Source organism: Puntigrus tetrazona, chromosome 7 (genome assembly GCF_018831695.1).
Source record: "Puntigrus tetrazona isolate hp1 chromosome 7, ASM1883169v1, whole genome shotgun sequence".
NCBI classification, from domain to species: Eukaryota; Metazoa; Chordata; class Actinopteri; order Cypriniformes; family Cyprinidae; genus Puntigrus; species Puntigrus tetrazona.
In genome coordinates, this window is record NC_056705.1 from 4,820,264 (window position 1) to 4,837,330 (window position 17,067).

Genomic DNA, 17,067 nt, shown 5'->3' on the forward strand with positions numbered 1-17,067 from the left:
CCTGCAGTTATGCATTTATGCACTATTTTGATTAGGGTTGTTTCGGTGAGGTAATTAATGAACATGTGACAACACCGGTAACACCATGGTTGAGTTTTTACTTTATTTCAGTTTTAAATAGCCTGAAAGAGCCAGGCATGTTTTACTTTCACTTTTAAATTTCCAGCAACTTCTTATTGCAAAAAGCAGTTGTTTTTTTTAAATAACACAAAAATCAGAAGAAAAGGTTTTTACTTCCATCATCACTTAGATCGATGGCAGAAGTCAACAGGCTTTACAGAATCCACAATATTTGAACAGGTTTTGCAGTTTGTTTAGAAACTCTTCTTATCCGTCAACTTCTCACGTGATAAATAAAATCTGATCTGGGCATGACTGTCGTTCGTTCAGTGTGCTTCATTGAGCAGACACTTTCAGATTTAGCTGTCTGTTCTCAACCAGAAACTAAATGATTTTTATTATTAGAATAAAAAATCTAAAGATGGTGTGGGACGGTGTCACCGTGGGCAAGTGGTCTAACCCTGTGACAATAACAGTATCAAAACTGCCAGTAGGAGGCATTGTTCACTGATATTAATAAACGAATCATTGAGATTGAACAGAATCATTTAATCAGTTGATTCATTGAGAAAGAAACACCGTGTTCCTCAGAGACTCAAAACAGTGCTATGGCTGTGTTTGGAATTATTTTTATTGTAGAAATAGGACAGAAACAGGCAAAATGGTGGCTAAAATGTAAGTATCTAAATACTTAGCATTAATAAAAATAATATTAATTTGTAAACAAGGTCATTTTGGGAAAGATTTACAGCATCCTTCGTGTTGATACTGATTAACTACATGAACTTATATATGTATATACTTTTTTGTGGCCATATCTTGAATTATAAGCCTGAATGATGCAGACTTCATGTAACGGGCATGCACTCTGTGGGGGTGCTTTGAATGTTTGTTTTTTGTTTTTTGCAAAATACTCGATAATGTCGAATCGCATATTGTTAAAAATACAATTACAATATTATCACAGACGATATATATCGCAAACCTCTACTTTAGATACAGCTGCTGATTTACAATTAACCCAAACAATTAGAGGTTTTTATAAATGCATTAAAAACTGCTAGATCTGGGGACTTATTTAGAAAGTGTTGCATAGAAACAATCCAAAATGTGATATATAATTTAATGTAATAATTTCTCAGATATGTGTACGTGCGATTCATAGAATAAAAGTCTCTCTTTCAGATATAAAATCGATGAATCTTGAAATCATCTTCAACCTGCTCCCTGCCTTGTAAACGACTCCTAATTCATGCCATTAATACATGAAATATCACCAAGCATCATAATTTAGAGCAGCGAGCTTCAGCTTACATTTTCAAAAGCCTGCAATACTCCAACAATAAAAAGTATGTCTGCTCAGAGCCTGACACGCACTTTTCCACGTCAAACAAGTTTTTTATGAATATGAACGTTGGCATGGATTTAATCGACACACACTCTACAGTCTGTGTGTACGCATGCCCCTGATTACTTTGGTCTCTTTTAGAAGAAAACAAGCACAACCCTGGTATTTATTCAATACAGTGACTAAACTCAAATAAATAAATAAAACTGTAACTATGCAGCCATCAACTACAGTTTCACATCAGATAGTGAACTATAGATCTCCTGAGGAAAAATTACACTCGTTCTCTATTATAGGAGAAGAAGACTTGTACAAACTTGTTAAATCATCTAAACCAGCAACATGTATGTTAGACCCTGTTCCATCTAAACTATTATTCTCATTTGTACGTCGCTTTGGATAAAAGCCTCTGCTAAATAACTAAATATAAATGTAAATGTATTTAAAGATCTGCTTCCAGAAGTCAGAGAGTTTTTGTAAATTATTAAACCTTGACCGTATCTCAGCCGATCTTGAATCTCCCTCTTCTGTCAAAGACACTAGAAAAGGTAGTATCCTCATAATTATATTCTTTCTTAAAAGAGTAGTAGTAGTTTAGTACTGAGACTGCTCTCATTATAATGACCTGCTTCTCTCATCTGATCGGATCTGGACGCTGCATTCGACACCATCTACCACAACATTCTCTTGAATATAATTTATAATTTTTATAATAGAATATTAAATTCTGCTATACCAAAACAGTCAAACTCAGAAAAATTATTGATAGCAGTTCCTTGAACTCTTCAACAAAGTCTGGAGAGTATTTCGGATAAACAGAATGCATGGGGCAGCTAGATATTTAAAAGCAAACATGGACCAAATGACACTTGAGTACATTGATAGCCATCTTTAAATAGAGCAGCTTCACCTCCACCTCTCCTAACAGGTCTGCAGACAATCATAACACTAAAGTCAGGAAGAGCTGTTTCATTGAGAGCTGTCTTCTAGCCACGTTTCATTTAAAAACACAAATTTAATTTGTTGAAGAGGAAGGCGAGCTGGACCCACAGGCTTTGATGGTGTTTTTTTAGTTGGCTTGAAAGCTGTGGTCACTCAGACTTTGTCCAGGTGTGCGTGTGCCATTCAGGTGCAGAGAGTTAGCAGACTCTGCTGAAGGAAGACGGAGGGAGAAACAGATATCGTTCTTCAGCACTCTTGAACCAAGTTTGATTGGATGGAGGCTATCCAACTTAAACAGTTGTCTATGGCCCAGAAAAGACTGATGTTGTCGATGAAGTTGACTCCTTTTATACTGCAGGTTCTTTGTAGCCATGTGTTCAGCCCAAGCGGTTCCTCTTGCTAGGAGTGGTCCACTGATGAAGAACTGAACTTCAGGTCTCAATCACATTTGAGGATTCCTCACCCACATTAATTAAAGATTCATGGTGAGGAAACTTAACTTCTAGCAATCATCGTTAGATTGATTACAGAGACGTCTCTGCATTTAATAAGAAATTGTTCTCTCTCTTCATTATACATCGCTGTCATTGTGTTCTTCTACTTTCTACTGTTCAGTGCTTTGATGCAACCTGTGTTGATAAAAGTGCTATATAAATAAAAGTGATTGATTGATTGATTGATTGATTGATTGATTGAAATCTGTTTTCAAGTTTTATAAAGGGTGGTAGAATCCCAGTGTCTGGGGTAGAAGATGCCACCACAGGAATATGAGATACTTCATTCGTTCATTAGTCTGTGGATCAGTTTCGGCTTGTTCCTCTACACATGCTATCCTTTTTAGACGTCTGTGGCAATTATCCAATCATATAGGTCTGTCAAATAAAATATGTACAAATATCACTGAATAAACTACACATATGCAGAGGTGGAAAGTAACTAATTACAAATACTTTCGTTACAGTACTCGAGTACATCGTTGAGGTTTTTCTACTTTTGAGTTACATTGTGGTACTTTTCCTTTAGAAGAATAAAACTAAAAGTATTCGGCTTCGCTAGATTTATTTTTCAGCAAAAGTACAAAGTATAAAAAAGACAAAGGTGCCGATGGAGAACAGGCACTTATTAGACTGCTGGGCGGAGCCCTGAGCTTCAGCCAATAACAGACAGGTCTGACTCGGTGCAAAACCAATCAAAAGCTCCTGTTCAGTCTGTGGGGCACGCTTTGCCTGTCAGTCTCTGGCGCTGTTGTTTTCAATCAGCATAGTTTTAAAGTTTTAGTGAACTTGAGCTATGCGCAGCCGTATTAGTCTCTAACAAACTATAATCTAAGAAACCTGGTTGATAGAAAGACAAGGATAGAACAAGTTTCTAAAATACATGCACACTGCTGAATGGTAAAAATCTCCCTCTTTAACGGAGCAGTTAAACTAATGTTAACCTCCACAACAACACTGAAATAATCACGCATACATTTTTACAAGATCACGCACGATTTATCAATCAGATGCATGTAAAATCACTTTTTTCTGTGTGTGTGCTGTAGATGTGTGAGCACCTGGGTGAAGAAATGAGATCTATGTTTGACCTGACGATGTTTTATTATTCAGAGAGTCATAGCTATGTCAGTTAGTGTGCATCTCTATCTGCATGTTGTTCAGCAGCAGTGATATCTGATGCATTTGTCCATGAGAGGGATTTCCTGAGTCTCACTTGTGAAACAGACCTTACTGTACTGTGTTCGGCTCGACCCGCTCCACAGTGCTCCATCGTCTCATTTTGAGTAAAAACAGAAAAATGATACTTAAAGTACTTTTGTAACACAGTAACTGTTTTTTAAGCAAACTGCTTTTTTAATCTTTCTTGAGTCTTTATTTTTCAGGACTTTTACTTGTACTCAAGTAAACTATTTCTTAAGTAGCAATACTTTTATCTATCTTTTGTTTATGTATTTATAATATTGTTCATTTGTTCTTCATTTATTGGGACTTCAGTTGGAAGTGAGAATTATAAAACTGAATTAATATTTAGTTTGGTATCAACAACAATGATAACAAAATAAAAAAAAAACATTTTCAGAAATCAGATAATCGAATGAAATTATAATCATTGCATAGTCTTTAGTGCATTCATTATGAATACATTTTTAATTAAATCTACAAAATGTATTTAGTCGAGCCTTATTCCTGTGGTCTTTTATTGTTTGAGGTGTTTATGTTTACTGTCAATGTTTAATGGGATATTCATTAATTCACGAGTGTGTCGGTCAGTCAGAGTAACACACTTTCATCATTACTTTATCATTCATTCATGCTCTTTTCATTTAAAACTAAAACGTAATACATGTGCCCAAATATCTTGCTTTAAATAAGTTCATTATCTGGTAGAATTCAAATTACGTGGAAGCAGGAGTATTTTCTTACAGTGCCATACATTAACAGTACATATTTAATTACATTTATCTAGATTAGCCTCGATTACATTTCCACAGCTGTAGTGTGAGGTGGCTAACTCATCTATGAAGAAGAAGAAGAAGAAGAAGTCAACTGTTTGATTAATTATAGCTTACTGTGTCTAGAGCTACTGCTAGCATATGACCTATAAAAATGTGCTGTCGACTTTGCAATTGATCCAAGAAATCTGAATGACTTTCTACTTTATTTTGGGCAACTTTAATTTGAAGAGAACGGTTCACTCAAATAAATGCGGTTACAATCATTTCCAGCATCACTGGGGCCCGGGACTAGATTGATCTTCACAAGACAGAAGAAATGATTAACTACATAACCTGCATTTTGTTAACAAACATTCAAGTACAATATATTTCGCATTTTAGCCTATTAAACAACTCGTACTGTAGCTTTATACAGACGCTGGACATTTTAAACCTGTAATTGACTTCATTTACGCAGAATCGATCGACTCCCCTGTGGTTTCTTTATCTCTAATAATCTCTAATGTGTCTAATAACGGGAAGAGATGATTGTGTCTGACGCTGTGATTACTGAGCGTTTCTGCCGCAGGTCGGCCGTGACGCCAGAAATCTGGTCAGAATCAATAACTGAAGTGCAGCTAACCTTGTAAGAACAAACGCAGCTTTACTTACAAAAGTCAAAGCCATCTGTCGAATCACTGTAAGAAGGAAAGAAATACACAGCGGTCGCAGACATTCCTACTCAGATTAGATTTCCCAGAGGAGAGATGGAATCGGACTGGATTAATTGCGAAACAAATGAATCTCCAGGGAAAACTGGTCCTGTCAAAACAGAGCTGAAGATCAAAGGAAGCAGGAACATAGAGGACGCTTCCCGCTCACTTGTGCTGCTTTATACTCACTGACCGAGCTAAAACCAACGAAACCATCTGAGCTCAAACACACAGACCTTAAACAGTGTGCTGGATGGACAGGATTCAGCTGTGTGTGTGTGTGTGTGTGTGTGTGTGAAGGACAGAAACATTACAGGACTCTAGCTAGACCTCACGAAGATCAGTCTTTATACAGTTCACTCAAAAAGGATCATTCTGTCGTCATTGACTCATTAACCCACTGTACTGACAAACACAGAGACATAAAACAGAAACATTGCATCAGAAAAAGCATTAAAAGGAACATTCGTTCATTCGGTCAGAGCGGATCTGAGATCGTAGTTAACAGTGCGAGTAATTGCCAAACAATGAGAATGACCACAGAAAGAGACTCTGTGCATTCTGAACACAAACACACCCTTCATCTGTGAGAGCATCCTTTCAACCCAGCAGCGAGAGCAGAAGAGCGTTACCTGTGTCCGGGAGGTCAGAGGTCAGAGGTCATCTTCAGGATGCACAGCGGGGAAATACAGCAACACAGTAAGATGGGGAGGATTCGGGACAAAAGACGGAGGGAAGGGAGAGACGGACAGATCTGTTTCCTCAATAAATAAAAGAATGGAAAACGGAATGAACCATACCTTGGCTGTTTAACGTCAGGTGCGCCAGACCTTGAAGGAAAGAACAGAAAAAAAAGAAAGAAATGAAAAAAGAAGAAGGTCATAAAAAGGCACGGGAAAAAAGCAAGCATTGTCACAAGGTTGGACTGCAGTTTGTGACAGACATCCCGGGGCACGCTCGGATGTCAAAGATCAACTCAAAGCAAAAAGGGAAAAGAAAGAAAAGAGAGAAAAATAAAGGCTGAAAAAAACAAACAAACAAACGAACGAACGAGTGAACGCTTCTTGAGTGAGGTGGGGATTGGAAAAAAAAGCATTTCATTCAGTGCAACCCCCGAAGGCCATTGCTCGCTCAAATGCTTTTTTTCCCCTCTGGTCTTATGGAAACACACACACACACACACACACACACACACACACAAACTGTTTGGCAGAGTTCAAGAGCGTCTGGATTAGAGCGCTCAGCGACACAACACACACTTCTATCAGAACAGAAACACCCGACCAATTGATCTCCACCGGCTCCACTCACACCCCAGCCACATCGGCCCGTGACCGTCCACCGCTTCATGAAGACAAGCCCCAAGACGAAACACATACTGACGCTTGCCCATGACCCCTTGGTGTCACTTTTTGTTGCTCAAGCTACCCCTTTAGCATCATTATTTTACACCCTTCTTTAGATGGGTTCGCAGGGCTTGCCTTAGTTTTGCTTTTAATGGTTTGCACGCGCTTTTAAAAATAGAAATCATTTTATATGACTGTTTACTTTCATCGGCGCACCTAACCCCATCCCTAACCTAAACCTACCCACTTCTGACAATATAAAGACATAACAGGCAACTAGAAGTACAAAAACTGACCATAAAAAGCAGTATAAAAGCATTACACACTTCCAAGTCTTCTGAAGCCATGAAGAACAGAGTAAGGGTTTCAATCCTACTAAATGAATGTACTCACGTCTCATTCAGAAAGACAAGAACCACACACTAGAGAGCCAATAGCATTCACCCAAGGCTGATGTACGCACACAGATCTTCACCGGGGACGGAGACGCCAATCACATCTATACTTAATACTTTTTGAATAAATGATGATGGTAGATTTACCTGCCTGTTATATCTCGTGTTTTATTGATAGATGGTACGTTTAGGGGCAAGGATTGGATTATTTGGTCATAAACATATAAATGTGTAATATAAATAAAACCAGTATTACTGTTTAGACTGAAAAAAAATAAATAAACCACATCCCAACATACAGTACATGCAATAATGGCAATATTATTACCCAGTATATAATTTAATCATGACAATACAATTCCCAATGCCTTTCCTGTCAGCATATTGATGCCAAAGGTCTATATAAAGCAATGGAGGATCCTGCACAACGAAAAACTGCACTAAAAGGGTACGTCACGTCATCGTGTTTGATGTGTGAATGAAGTGGAGGAGAAATAAACTCTTTATGTATTTTCACCATGTTTTTGGGAATAAATGTTATATAAATCAAACATTGAAGTGGAGATATTAAATAGATAAGGGGCAATAAATGAAATGCTGTAATGTTGCTCTAATCTAAAACATCATGTTTTAAAATGCGTCCAACTGACCAGATTAAAAAACGTGCTCTTATTGCTTGTAATGTCTTGCCTTAAGCAAAACATGAACTATTTTCTAAATGAAATAATGTTCAAATCTGTTCACTCACACATTATGATCAAACCACAACAACTATCTCAAATGACAAACATGCCAGAGTTTGATCGTAGATGAAGATGAGGGAGCTATCCATGTGGACATCCCCCTGATTCAACTTCTAGTCACAGATGAGTACAATGCAGAATTTCACTGGACATCAACAACAAATCATGCAGAAGTGTTTTGTACGCTCTTTTAAAGCGTCTGTCGCTACACAGATCAAGCCACACATTATTATTCCCAGTGTGTGACCCTTCAGAGCCGATTCCAGCAAACCGGAAATTAAGGTAATAAACGTCTTCTGGAACACAAAAGAGTTTCTACATCCAGCACCTTTAGAGGCACGAGAGAAAAAACATTTAGTGTTCGACACGCTCACTGCGTTTACATTCAGCCAAACAATGGCAATATCTCACGAGCAAAAGCTTTTTTACGCAACATACGTGTCAAAAGTAACACGCTACTGTTGCCCACAAACCAGCCATTACACGGCTCCGAACGAACAGAATTAGCTGCAAGAACACAGCAGATGCTGAGATGCAGCAATTTCATCTGGTGAGTGAAGAGCAAGTCAAGCACTGCTGGACAAACTGGTCTTTTTCAGCGGAGCGGTGCTAATGGAAGAACGTGCGCTCAGACCCTTACCACGGCATTTTAGCTGGAAGACGCTAACTGAACTTAGAACAGGTGTGTGATTCTCATCAAAGCACTGCAGAACTTCCTGTTCCTCTGAGTCTCCTGTCAGCAGAAAGTCTTAAATACGATCCGGAATTAAAGAAAAAAGAATTTAATAAACTATAATTCACAAGGATTCAACACAGCCACATTTGCATCAAATTCTCGAATTGAATTGCAATTCATAACGCACTCCATTCAATTCTGAATGACGTACAGCATCAGCTGAACCCAAAACACTTTCTCTATTCACAGACCTTCATTCAGTCTTTCACCAACCCTCATGTTGATACACAAACTTCATACGAAGCTCAAGACAATTCATTTATACAGCACATTGCATACCGAATTTTAGAAGGTGTTTTACATAAAAGGAAATAATCCTAAATTAATCTGAACAAAATCCAACAATAAAGCGATTTAGAAATTGATTTAAAAAGAATGAAAATGCTTAAGAATAGAAAATGTTTGCAAAGCACAGTGCTCATTCAATAAATGCACAACTAAGCAGATGAGCTTGGAGTCTGTATTTATATGTGGCTAATGTTTTATCACATCTGATCTCATCTGGAAGCTGCGGGCAGCCTCATAGCTAAAAGCAGACTCCCCTTGTTTTGTGGAAACCCTTGATATTTCTACCTGTCTCCATCCTGAAGATCTGAGGGATCTGTTAGGTTTATATTCAGAGATCATATCTGCAATGTATTTAGGTTCTAGGCCATTGAGTGTTTTACAAATGAGCAAAAGTACTAAAAATCAATCCTAAATATAACTAGAAGCCAATGTGAGGACCTGAGGACTGTGATATGCTCAGATCTTCTGGATCTAGTCAGAATCAGCAGAGTTCTGGATGAGCTGCAGCTTGACTGGAAACAAAACATCTAATTCTTCTGTTTTTGAGACAATAGTATGCTGGTTTTGTTACCGATTTGACATGACTACTGAAACTAAGGACTGTTTCCAGAATCAAACCAAATCTCTTGACTTGATTTTTAGATGTTTGCCCCCTATAGCATTCACCTTCAGAACGTCATCTTTGTTTCTAAATACAATGACTTCAGTTTCCTCTTTGTTTAAGTGAAGAAGGTTTTGGGACATCTGACTGTTAATTTCATCAATGCATTGAAAGAGGAAGTTAGTGGGGCTGTATCCATTTGGAGATAAGGTTAGGTAAATCTGGGTATCATTAGCATAGACAATTTGGTTAGCTCTCTTTTATTTTATTCAGTGGGAACATATAGAGGCTAAACAAGAGTGGTGCAAGAATAGAGCCTTGTGGGACTCATGTCATGGATGTCCACTTAGACTGGTGTTCTCCTATAGTCTCTCACACACACACACACACACACACACACACACACACAAAGAGTACAGCAGGGCACATGTTGAACAGGCTTGTAATACTGTGCTTTATGCTGCTGTCTGGTTTTATTCTGAAAAACTGAATAAAGCCATACTGTTCTCACACGATCTGCTTCTGGATAAACTCTTCTTTAATTCACAGGTTAGCACAACAAGGTTACCATCTTCTTTCACATCGAATCCACTGTTTCCAAACCATGCTAATTAGTTGTGAACTTAATGAGCCAAAGCTAAGTTCAGAGCCATGATGAGTCTGCGGTTCATGCAGGAGAGCAAATGGCTCTGAACAACAAGAAACGAGGAGAGTAGGAGGCGATGTAGATCTCAGATGTGCTTTCTTCTCTCGTGGACTGATTCTGCGCCGTCACAAGAGCTGATTTAGTGCGTGTTTGACTCAGATAATCAGATGCAGCCGTCCAAATGTCCTGCATCATTCTGATCTACCTCTCCACAAACAACAGGCCATGCTGACCTTCTTCATCCTGACCTCTTGTTCCTGATCTGAATTATTTTGCATATATCTGTAATTGCTGTATTTTGGTTGCTCTGCTTTCCTCTTTAAAACCTGCTGAAAAAAAAAAATCTGTCTGTCAGCTTGGGTTCAGATGGGTTTCAGAGGGAAAAACACCCTAAACGCAGATAATAAAACAAAACTAAACATATATAACACATTGAGTTAAACAATTAAGTGGGGGTTTAACTGAACGCCAAAGTTTGGTTTAAGGGTGTTTTTGACCAGTGTTATGGGATTGTTATGTAATCTAATGTGGATTATTAGATCATACTTGGGACTAAGATATTGTCTTGTCAGCATGCAGAAAACACTCTGACGGCATATGCAAAAAATGTTACCCAGAATTCCCTTTTGCCCCCAAAAGGAAGCAACAGAGAGAGGAAAATAACGCAGCGATGACAGGATATGGAAATGCTGCGGTGCCGCTCTGAACCTGGCTGTCAAACCACTGAGAAGGAGAAGGGTAACGCAACTCAGACGAGCTCAGCCAGAAAGTAGAGCAGCAAAAACAATTACCGTAAGTATGAATTATGAATTAGACTCACATGGAGGATGGTGTCGATTATACTCTAAAATCACCATCAGTCCTCCTACCGCTGATGACTCAGAGAGAGAACGGGTGGGAGTGAAGAGCTTCGGTTTAAAGGCACAGATAAAATCTCATCAAAAGTGAAAATAAAAGAACACAGCTAAATGAAATACCATAAAAATATAATAGAAATACAATGAATAAACAAACGGGCTCGATTCAAATACAAACAATTCACGTCAATAAAATAATAAGACGAATGACAAAACAATAAAGAACGATATATAAAACACGAATGTGCTTTTACATGCATTTATTAGTTTAGCAGAAACCTTTATCCAAAGTGACAAAAGTGGAGAATAACAGAAGTATTCAGACCAACGAGGCTATTTTTAAACACTAAAATATTTATAAAATATACTATAGATCATATATTTTATCAAATAAAAAAAGGCTCTTCCTTTCTTCAAAGTGAACGTTAGTTCATTAGAAAATATTAGTCAACCGACAGCACTAGTTATCTCTACTAGGTCACACACACAGGCAGCAGGGCAGGAGGATAAATGAAGACGTTTCCCGTGTGACACACACACACACACACACACACACACACACACACGCATCTCTGACGGAGCTGGACTGATCTGAAGGAACGGAGCCAGTTGTAACAGGATCTGAGGAGGCTGCCGTCTGATTGGCCATATGGGAGCGTGTGGGAAAACGCCACGGCCAACAGCGACACGGGAGTCCCGTCGCTTTCACACGTCTCGCAGAAACACAGCGGCCAAATCAGACGCCCGTATCGCTGCCATCAACAGATTACCACAGCGGCCATGTGCTGCAGTCAACAGACTAATAATAGAGCGGAAGAGACCGTGTTGTTATTATTCATACCGCAGCGGATCTCAAGCATCCTGCCAATAATTAAGACAATGATTCACGAAGCTGGCTCCAGCAAACCAAGCGTCTGATTGGTCGACTGATTGACTGACAGATGGAGGAAGACTCATCATTTTGCCATTAAGGAGGATGTGCTCAGAAACTCAAACGCGTCCTGCAGCTGCAGTCCAGCTCCTCACTGAATCCTGAACACCAACGATTCCTCGCCAAGATCGCTAAGATCACAGCAGACTGGGGAGGATGAAGAGTCATGTGACCGGACAGATGCTCCTCATCAGGCCAAACGCACCAATGAGGAAATAACCCTCAGTATTATTACTATTACTACTGTGAGACGCTCTCAGCTCACATCCACGTGCTGCACAACATGGCCATTGACTTTAACGAGTCATTTTTTAGCAAGTTTGAGATATTTATGCGTTTGCTTTTCATTTAGTGTTTTATCAAACGAGTGGACAGAAAATACACTTTTATGTGTTCATTTGATCGTATCTGTTGGAGTTTGGTTTCCATCACAGTACATATGTATAATAATACATATATTTGATCTAAATGAGTTTCTTTCTTTGTCTGATTTGTATTTTATTCCTAAAAACATGGTTAAAATCTATTTGCTTGCTTTCTGCTGACAGTATTTCCAAGTTTCTAGAGTGGTTAAAAGAGAAAGCCTAAACAACAGCTTTAGGAGGCGACACGAGAATAAGCCATATTTAATTAGATAAGGTCGTTTAAAGCAAAGATTCCAGTGAAGTGATTTCTTCACTAGTAAGTGTCCTGAAGGAAACACAGCAGATCGGAGTCCAGAATAAAGCCTTTCCAGAAGAATCCTTTCATGCTGAATTGAAGAGCTTTAATAATTCAGGAGTGCTTCTGAGGGAGGAGAGGGGAACTTATCATAACATATAGTGTGCGGATGATAGATGTGCAGTGCTCCGCTCCTCGCCTCCGCACCGTTAATAATTAAAGCAGGTCGCGGCTGCTATCAGAAGCGGCTGTTAAACACAGGGAACGTGTGCTTTTACAGCCCTCTGTGATGAGATGTTTGTGAGGTCCGTCATCATCAACAGGAAGAACTGGCATCATTCAGATCTCTGCCGATGGCACGCAGATACCAGACGATTACAGTCTTTCAGGGACACATTGCTCAATACTCCACCACTCTTCACAGCGTTCTCCGATCCAGATTTCAGCTTGGCACAGCACTTCACATCAGAATGTACTGAAACTAGCAGAACATCTCAAGCGGGTCTTAAATCAACTCATTCTTTTCTAACACCAGCAAAGGCTTTCAACCAACAAACACACTCATAAAACACAGACCTAAAACACAAGCAGGTAGCATTAGACTCTATATATATATATATATATGTGTGTGTGTGTGTTATCCATTAATATAGCTCTACAGTGAATAGAAATGCTTGTCTATCGCTGCGCGTCGTGCTCCTCCTCACAGAACAGATCGTGAAAGCATTCATGGTACAGATTCAGTGAACCGCTTACAGAGCTTCGTTCATTAAAAAAGGGAGGTTTGTGTGATCTTGATGAACAGAACTTTTTAAGCAGTTTGCAAACGTGAAACTGAATTTATATAGCAGCTTTACACAAAAGTTAATATTAAGTGACTTATATTTTAGGACATGTTTTGTCTGTTTTGCAGCTGAGCGTCTCGTCTTTCGCACAGCGCTGTTTCATTCATGAACGAATCTTTGCTTTTGAACAAAGTCAATGATTTAATGAGCCATTCATGAAGAGAGTCGCTCCGAACTAATTGACTGAACAGATGAGACCTGCCACCTACTGGTTTCGGTTTCATTTTTAATATATGAAGTAAAAGTAAGTCATTTAAATTCATTACATCTCTATATTCAAAACGTAATATAAACTATATTTATTATATTGTTATTATGAGAAACAGTCCTTCTGTGATATGCAAAGATTCTCTGTTGAGGCAGGTTTCATGGTGCCTTATTCTTTCTGATTGTATCTCATTTAATTAAATGTATCGCTTGATTACAATTTTTATTAAAAGTTCATGAACGTTTTTTTCTTTTTTTTTACCACAAAAGATGACACGCATTTAATAAAGATAGAAAAATGCTATTATTAGGTTGACAAAAAAAACCTTAATATAAATAAAAATCTTCAAAAACAGTGAATAAATGATTTGATTTTATTATTAGATTGATGGAAGAAGTCAACAAAATCTAAATTATTTTAACAGATTGCATTTTGTTTTTAACTCTTCCGTCATGGCCTTTTCTCGTCAGTCAGCTCGACTTTGTTGAGTTTTAATTGTCTATTCTCTCACCGAACTAAATTGTAAATTTGACCCATTGTTTATACTTACCGCTGTACATACGAGCTATAACTATAACTATAACAGCTGTATCCTGCGCTCCTGGGTAGATCCAAACAGACTTTCACTGCCTCGTGTGATGAGAATAACATCTGATCACACTATATACAACGAGTCACTGAATCATTCATTCAACTGATTCAGTCCAAAACTCTCAATGAATCGTTTTTATTTCAGCGATTTTAAAAATCCTCTCTCTCTTATACACCGTAATGTAAATGTAGAGATAATTCAATAACCGTCGTCTTAAGATTTGACGGAGACAGACAGACAGACTAAAGACTCACAGCTTGTACTGTGTGAATAAATGAACGCACAAAATAATAAAACGCTCCCTTGAGTCTCTCAGGCAGAGAAAAGCAATTTGCCTCTATTGTAAGGATAATTATATAATGAAATTGAAGTAGTTCAGTGAATCGTTGAATGTTTCACATTTTCCTGATTAAAGCAACATGCGTTGTATTTTGGCTGCTACCTTCGGAGCGGAGCGGCTGAGGAGGAGAGATCGCTTACGCTCGTTTCATCTTCATTAAAGCGCTCATAAATAAGTTCAGCCTCCATCTGCCGTCGGAGCGTTTTCAGCGTTTTCTCATCTGCGTGTGAAACCCAACACATCAACCTACAGCAGAAAGCATTAATAACGGGGTGACTTCATAAAGCAAACGATCAATTAGCCCAGCGTATTTATTACCGTGAGAGAGACTGTAAACGTGGATCTCCATCACGCCAGCGTCACATGCTGCTCTCTCGTATCATATTCATGATGGGGAGGTTATTATAACTCACATCAAACAGAAATAGCACATTTACATCTAATGGCCTGTTAATGAGAGTTATCTTGTGGAGCTGTGTTCTTCAAGGGTCCACACGTGTGCTGGGGATCAATGGACAGAAGAACAGCATTCACCACCAGCTTCCTCTCCATCTCAAACCCATAATCTCCATCCCGACGCCATGGCTCTAACAAACGCTGAACATCTGCGGCCTTTCAGCTCATCTCCGAAGCTTCAGCGAAAGAGAATCGGAGTGACTCTGAAACATCTGATAACCCAGGAGCGTCTCCAGAAACACCGCCGAGCCTCAGGCCACTGGAGATCAGATCCTGGAAAACTACGGCTAATCATGAACACACATACAGCAGCTATGTTCCTTATATATACGCCTGTATTTCAGACTCAGCACAGTGAAAAGCACAAAACCTCGTCATTAGCTGTGGCGGTATTCATCAGCTGATGATCTTTGGGTTTTTTCCTGCCCAGAAACTGCAGGTAAACTTTAGCTCAACTGCGGCTCGTTCGTGGACTGCTCAACACCACAAAATCAGAAATAAACGAAGCATGTGTGGACGACGTGTGCTAAAACCAATCACCCGGGGGTCTCAGAGCTCATGTGAAACACAGTAAGCGCTCAAATAAAACTAAAATCATTGACACCTTTCATGTTCTTTCAGGTCATCAACAGCGCTGACCTTTCAGAGCTTCTCCATCACCTACGAAACAAAACCATTGTGAAAGTGAGCAGCTCAGAGCCCGCAGCGTTTGTGTTTAATATCTCGTCTAAATGATTCCTCGCTGGTTATATTTTAACTCTCTCATTAGACTGGAGCTAATGAAGCTCTGCTTAATGTCCTGAACGCGCCACGAGCGCACGCACCACGCAGCAGGTACAGCGTCAAACACACAGTAATGAGAAACTAATGTCCTCACGCAGAGACGCTCGAACCAGAACTTAGCTGAGAGCAATTAGCACGCTAAACTCACTACAAAACTTAGAGAAGACGCCGGCGTTTCCAGCGGAGATTCATCAGGCAGTCGGCAGCGATGACGCGCCGCTCTTCATAAACCTGAGCGCTGGAGTGAAGAGGACTGAACGCTCCCTCGAGGAAAGTGTCTTCATCTGGAGCAGGCTTTCTAAGGCTGTCCATCACAGCGAAGGATAACCGTTTAATAAAACGTACTTCTCACCTTAGCTGCAGATTAATTAAACATCGTGACCTTCAGAGAATACGCGTCAGTTTGAAGAGGAATCTCAAGAGAAAACAGGGCTTTGTTTAACATGGAAGAACAACAGAACATCATTCCCACTCACTTCAGCTGAGGAACATGTTCTCACATCATCTGTTAGGTGATCTGAAGAAGAAGATGTACGGGCAGGTGAAACAGACTTAAACTGACCACAAAATAAGATTTTTTCAAATCAAAACAGTATTTATATACACACACTTTGCACGCACACACACACACACACACACACACACACACACACACACACACACACACACACACATATATATATATATATATATATATACTATGATATAATATAAAATAAAAACATACATAAAAAATAAAATTCTCAGTGATGATCGAAATTATACTTATATGAACACAAATAATAATAATATAAAATTCAGAAAAAATGGTCATAAAGAAGCTACAGCAGACGAAGAGAGAGAGAGAGAGAGAGAGAGAGAGAGAGAGAGAGAGAGACTGCTGAGACGAGCAAAGAATAAGAAAAAAAAAGTTGATCAGAAGAAAATTAAACTGCACTGAACCTTGTAAACAAATATTTCAACAATGTTTAACTGCCTTTACAAGCCGACAGGGTCAGTGTGCTGTGAAATAGTGCTGCAGCGTCGCCTGGAGACTTATTTTACGAGCCGCAGACTTCAGGGGAAAAGAGAGAGAAAAAGAGAAAGAGAAGCGCTGTGACGCGTCTCTGCAGGAAGGAGCTGTGCGTTCTGATATTTACACCGCAG

The 17,067-nt window shown here is 39.1% G+C and overlaps 1 protein-coding gene across 1 annotated transcript in view; it reads right to left on the reverse strand.

The window, feature by feature from the left end:
* Positions 1–17,067, reverse strand: part of nrxn2b (neurexin 2b) — a 325,182-nt gene that overhangs the window by 228,370 nt on the left and 79,745 nt on the right. Inside the window, exon 4 of the mRNA XM_043245174.1 lies at positions 6,295–6,324. Coding sequence (XP_043101109.1) covers positions 6,295–6,324 — 30 coding nt within the window. The remainder of the gene's footprint in view (positions 1–6,294; positions 6,325–17,067) is intronic.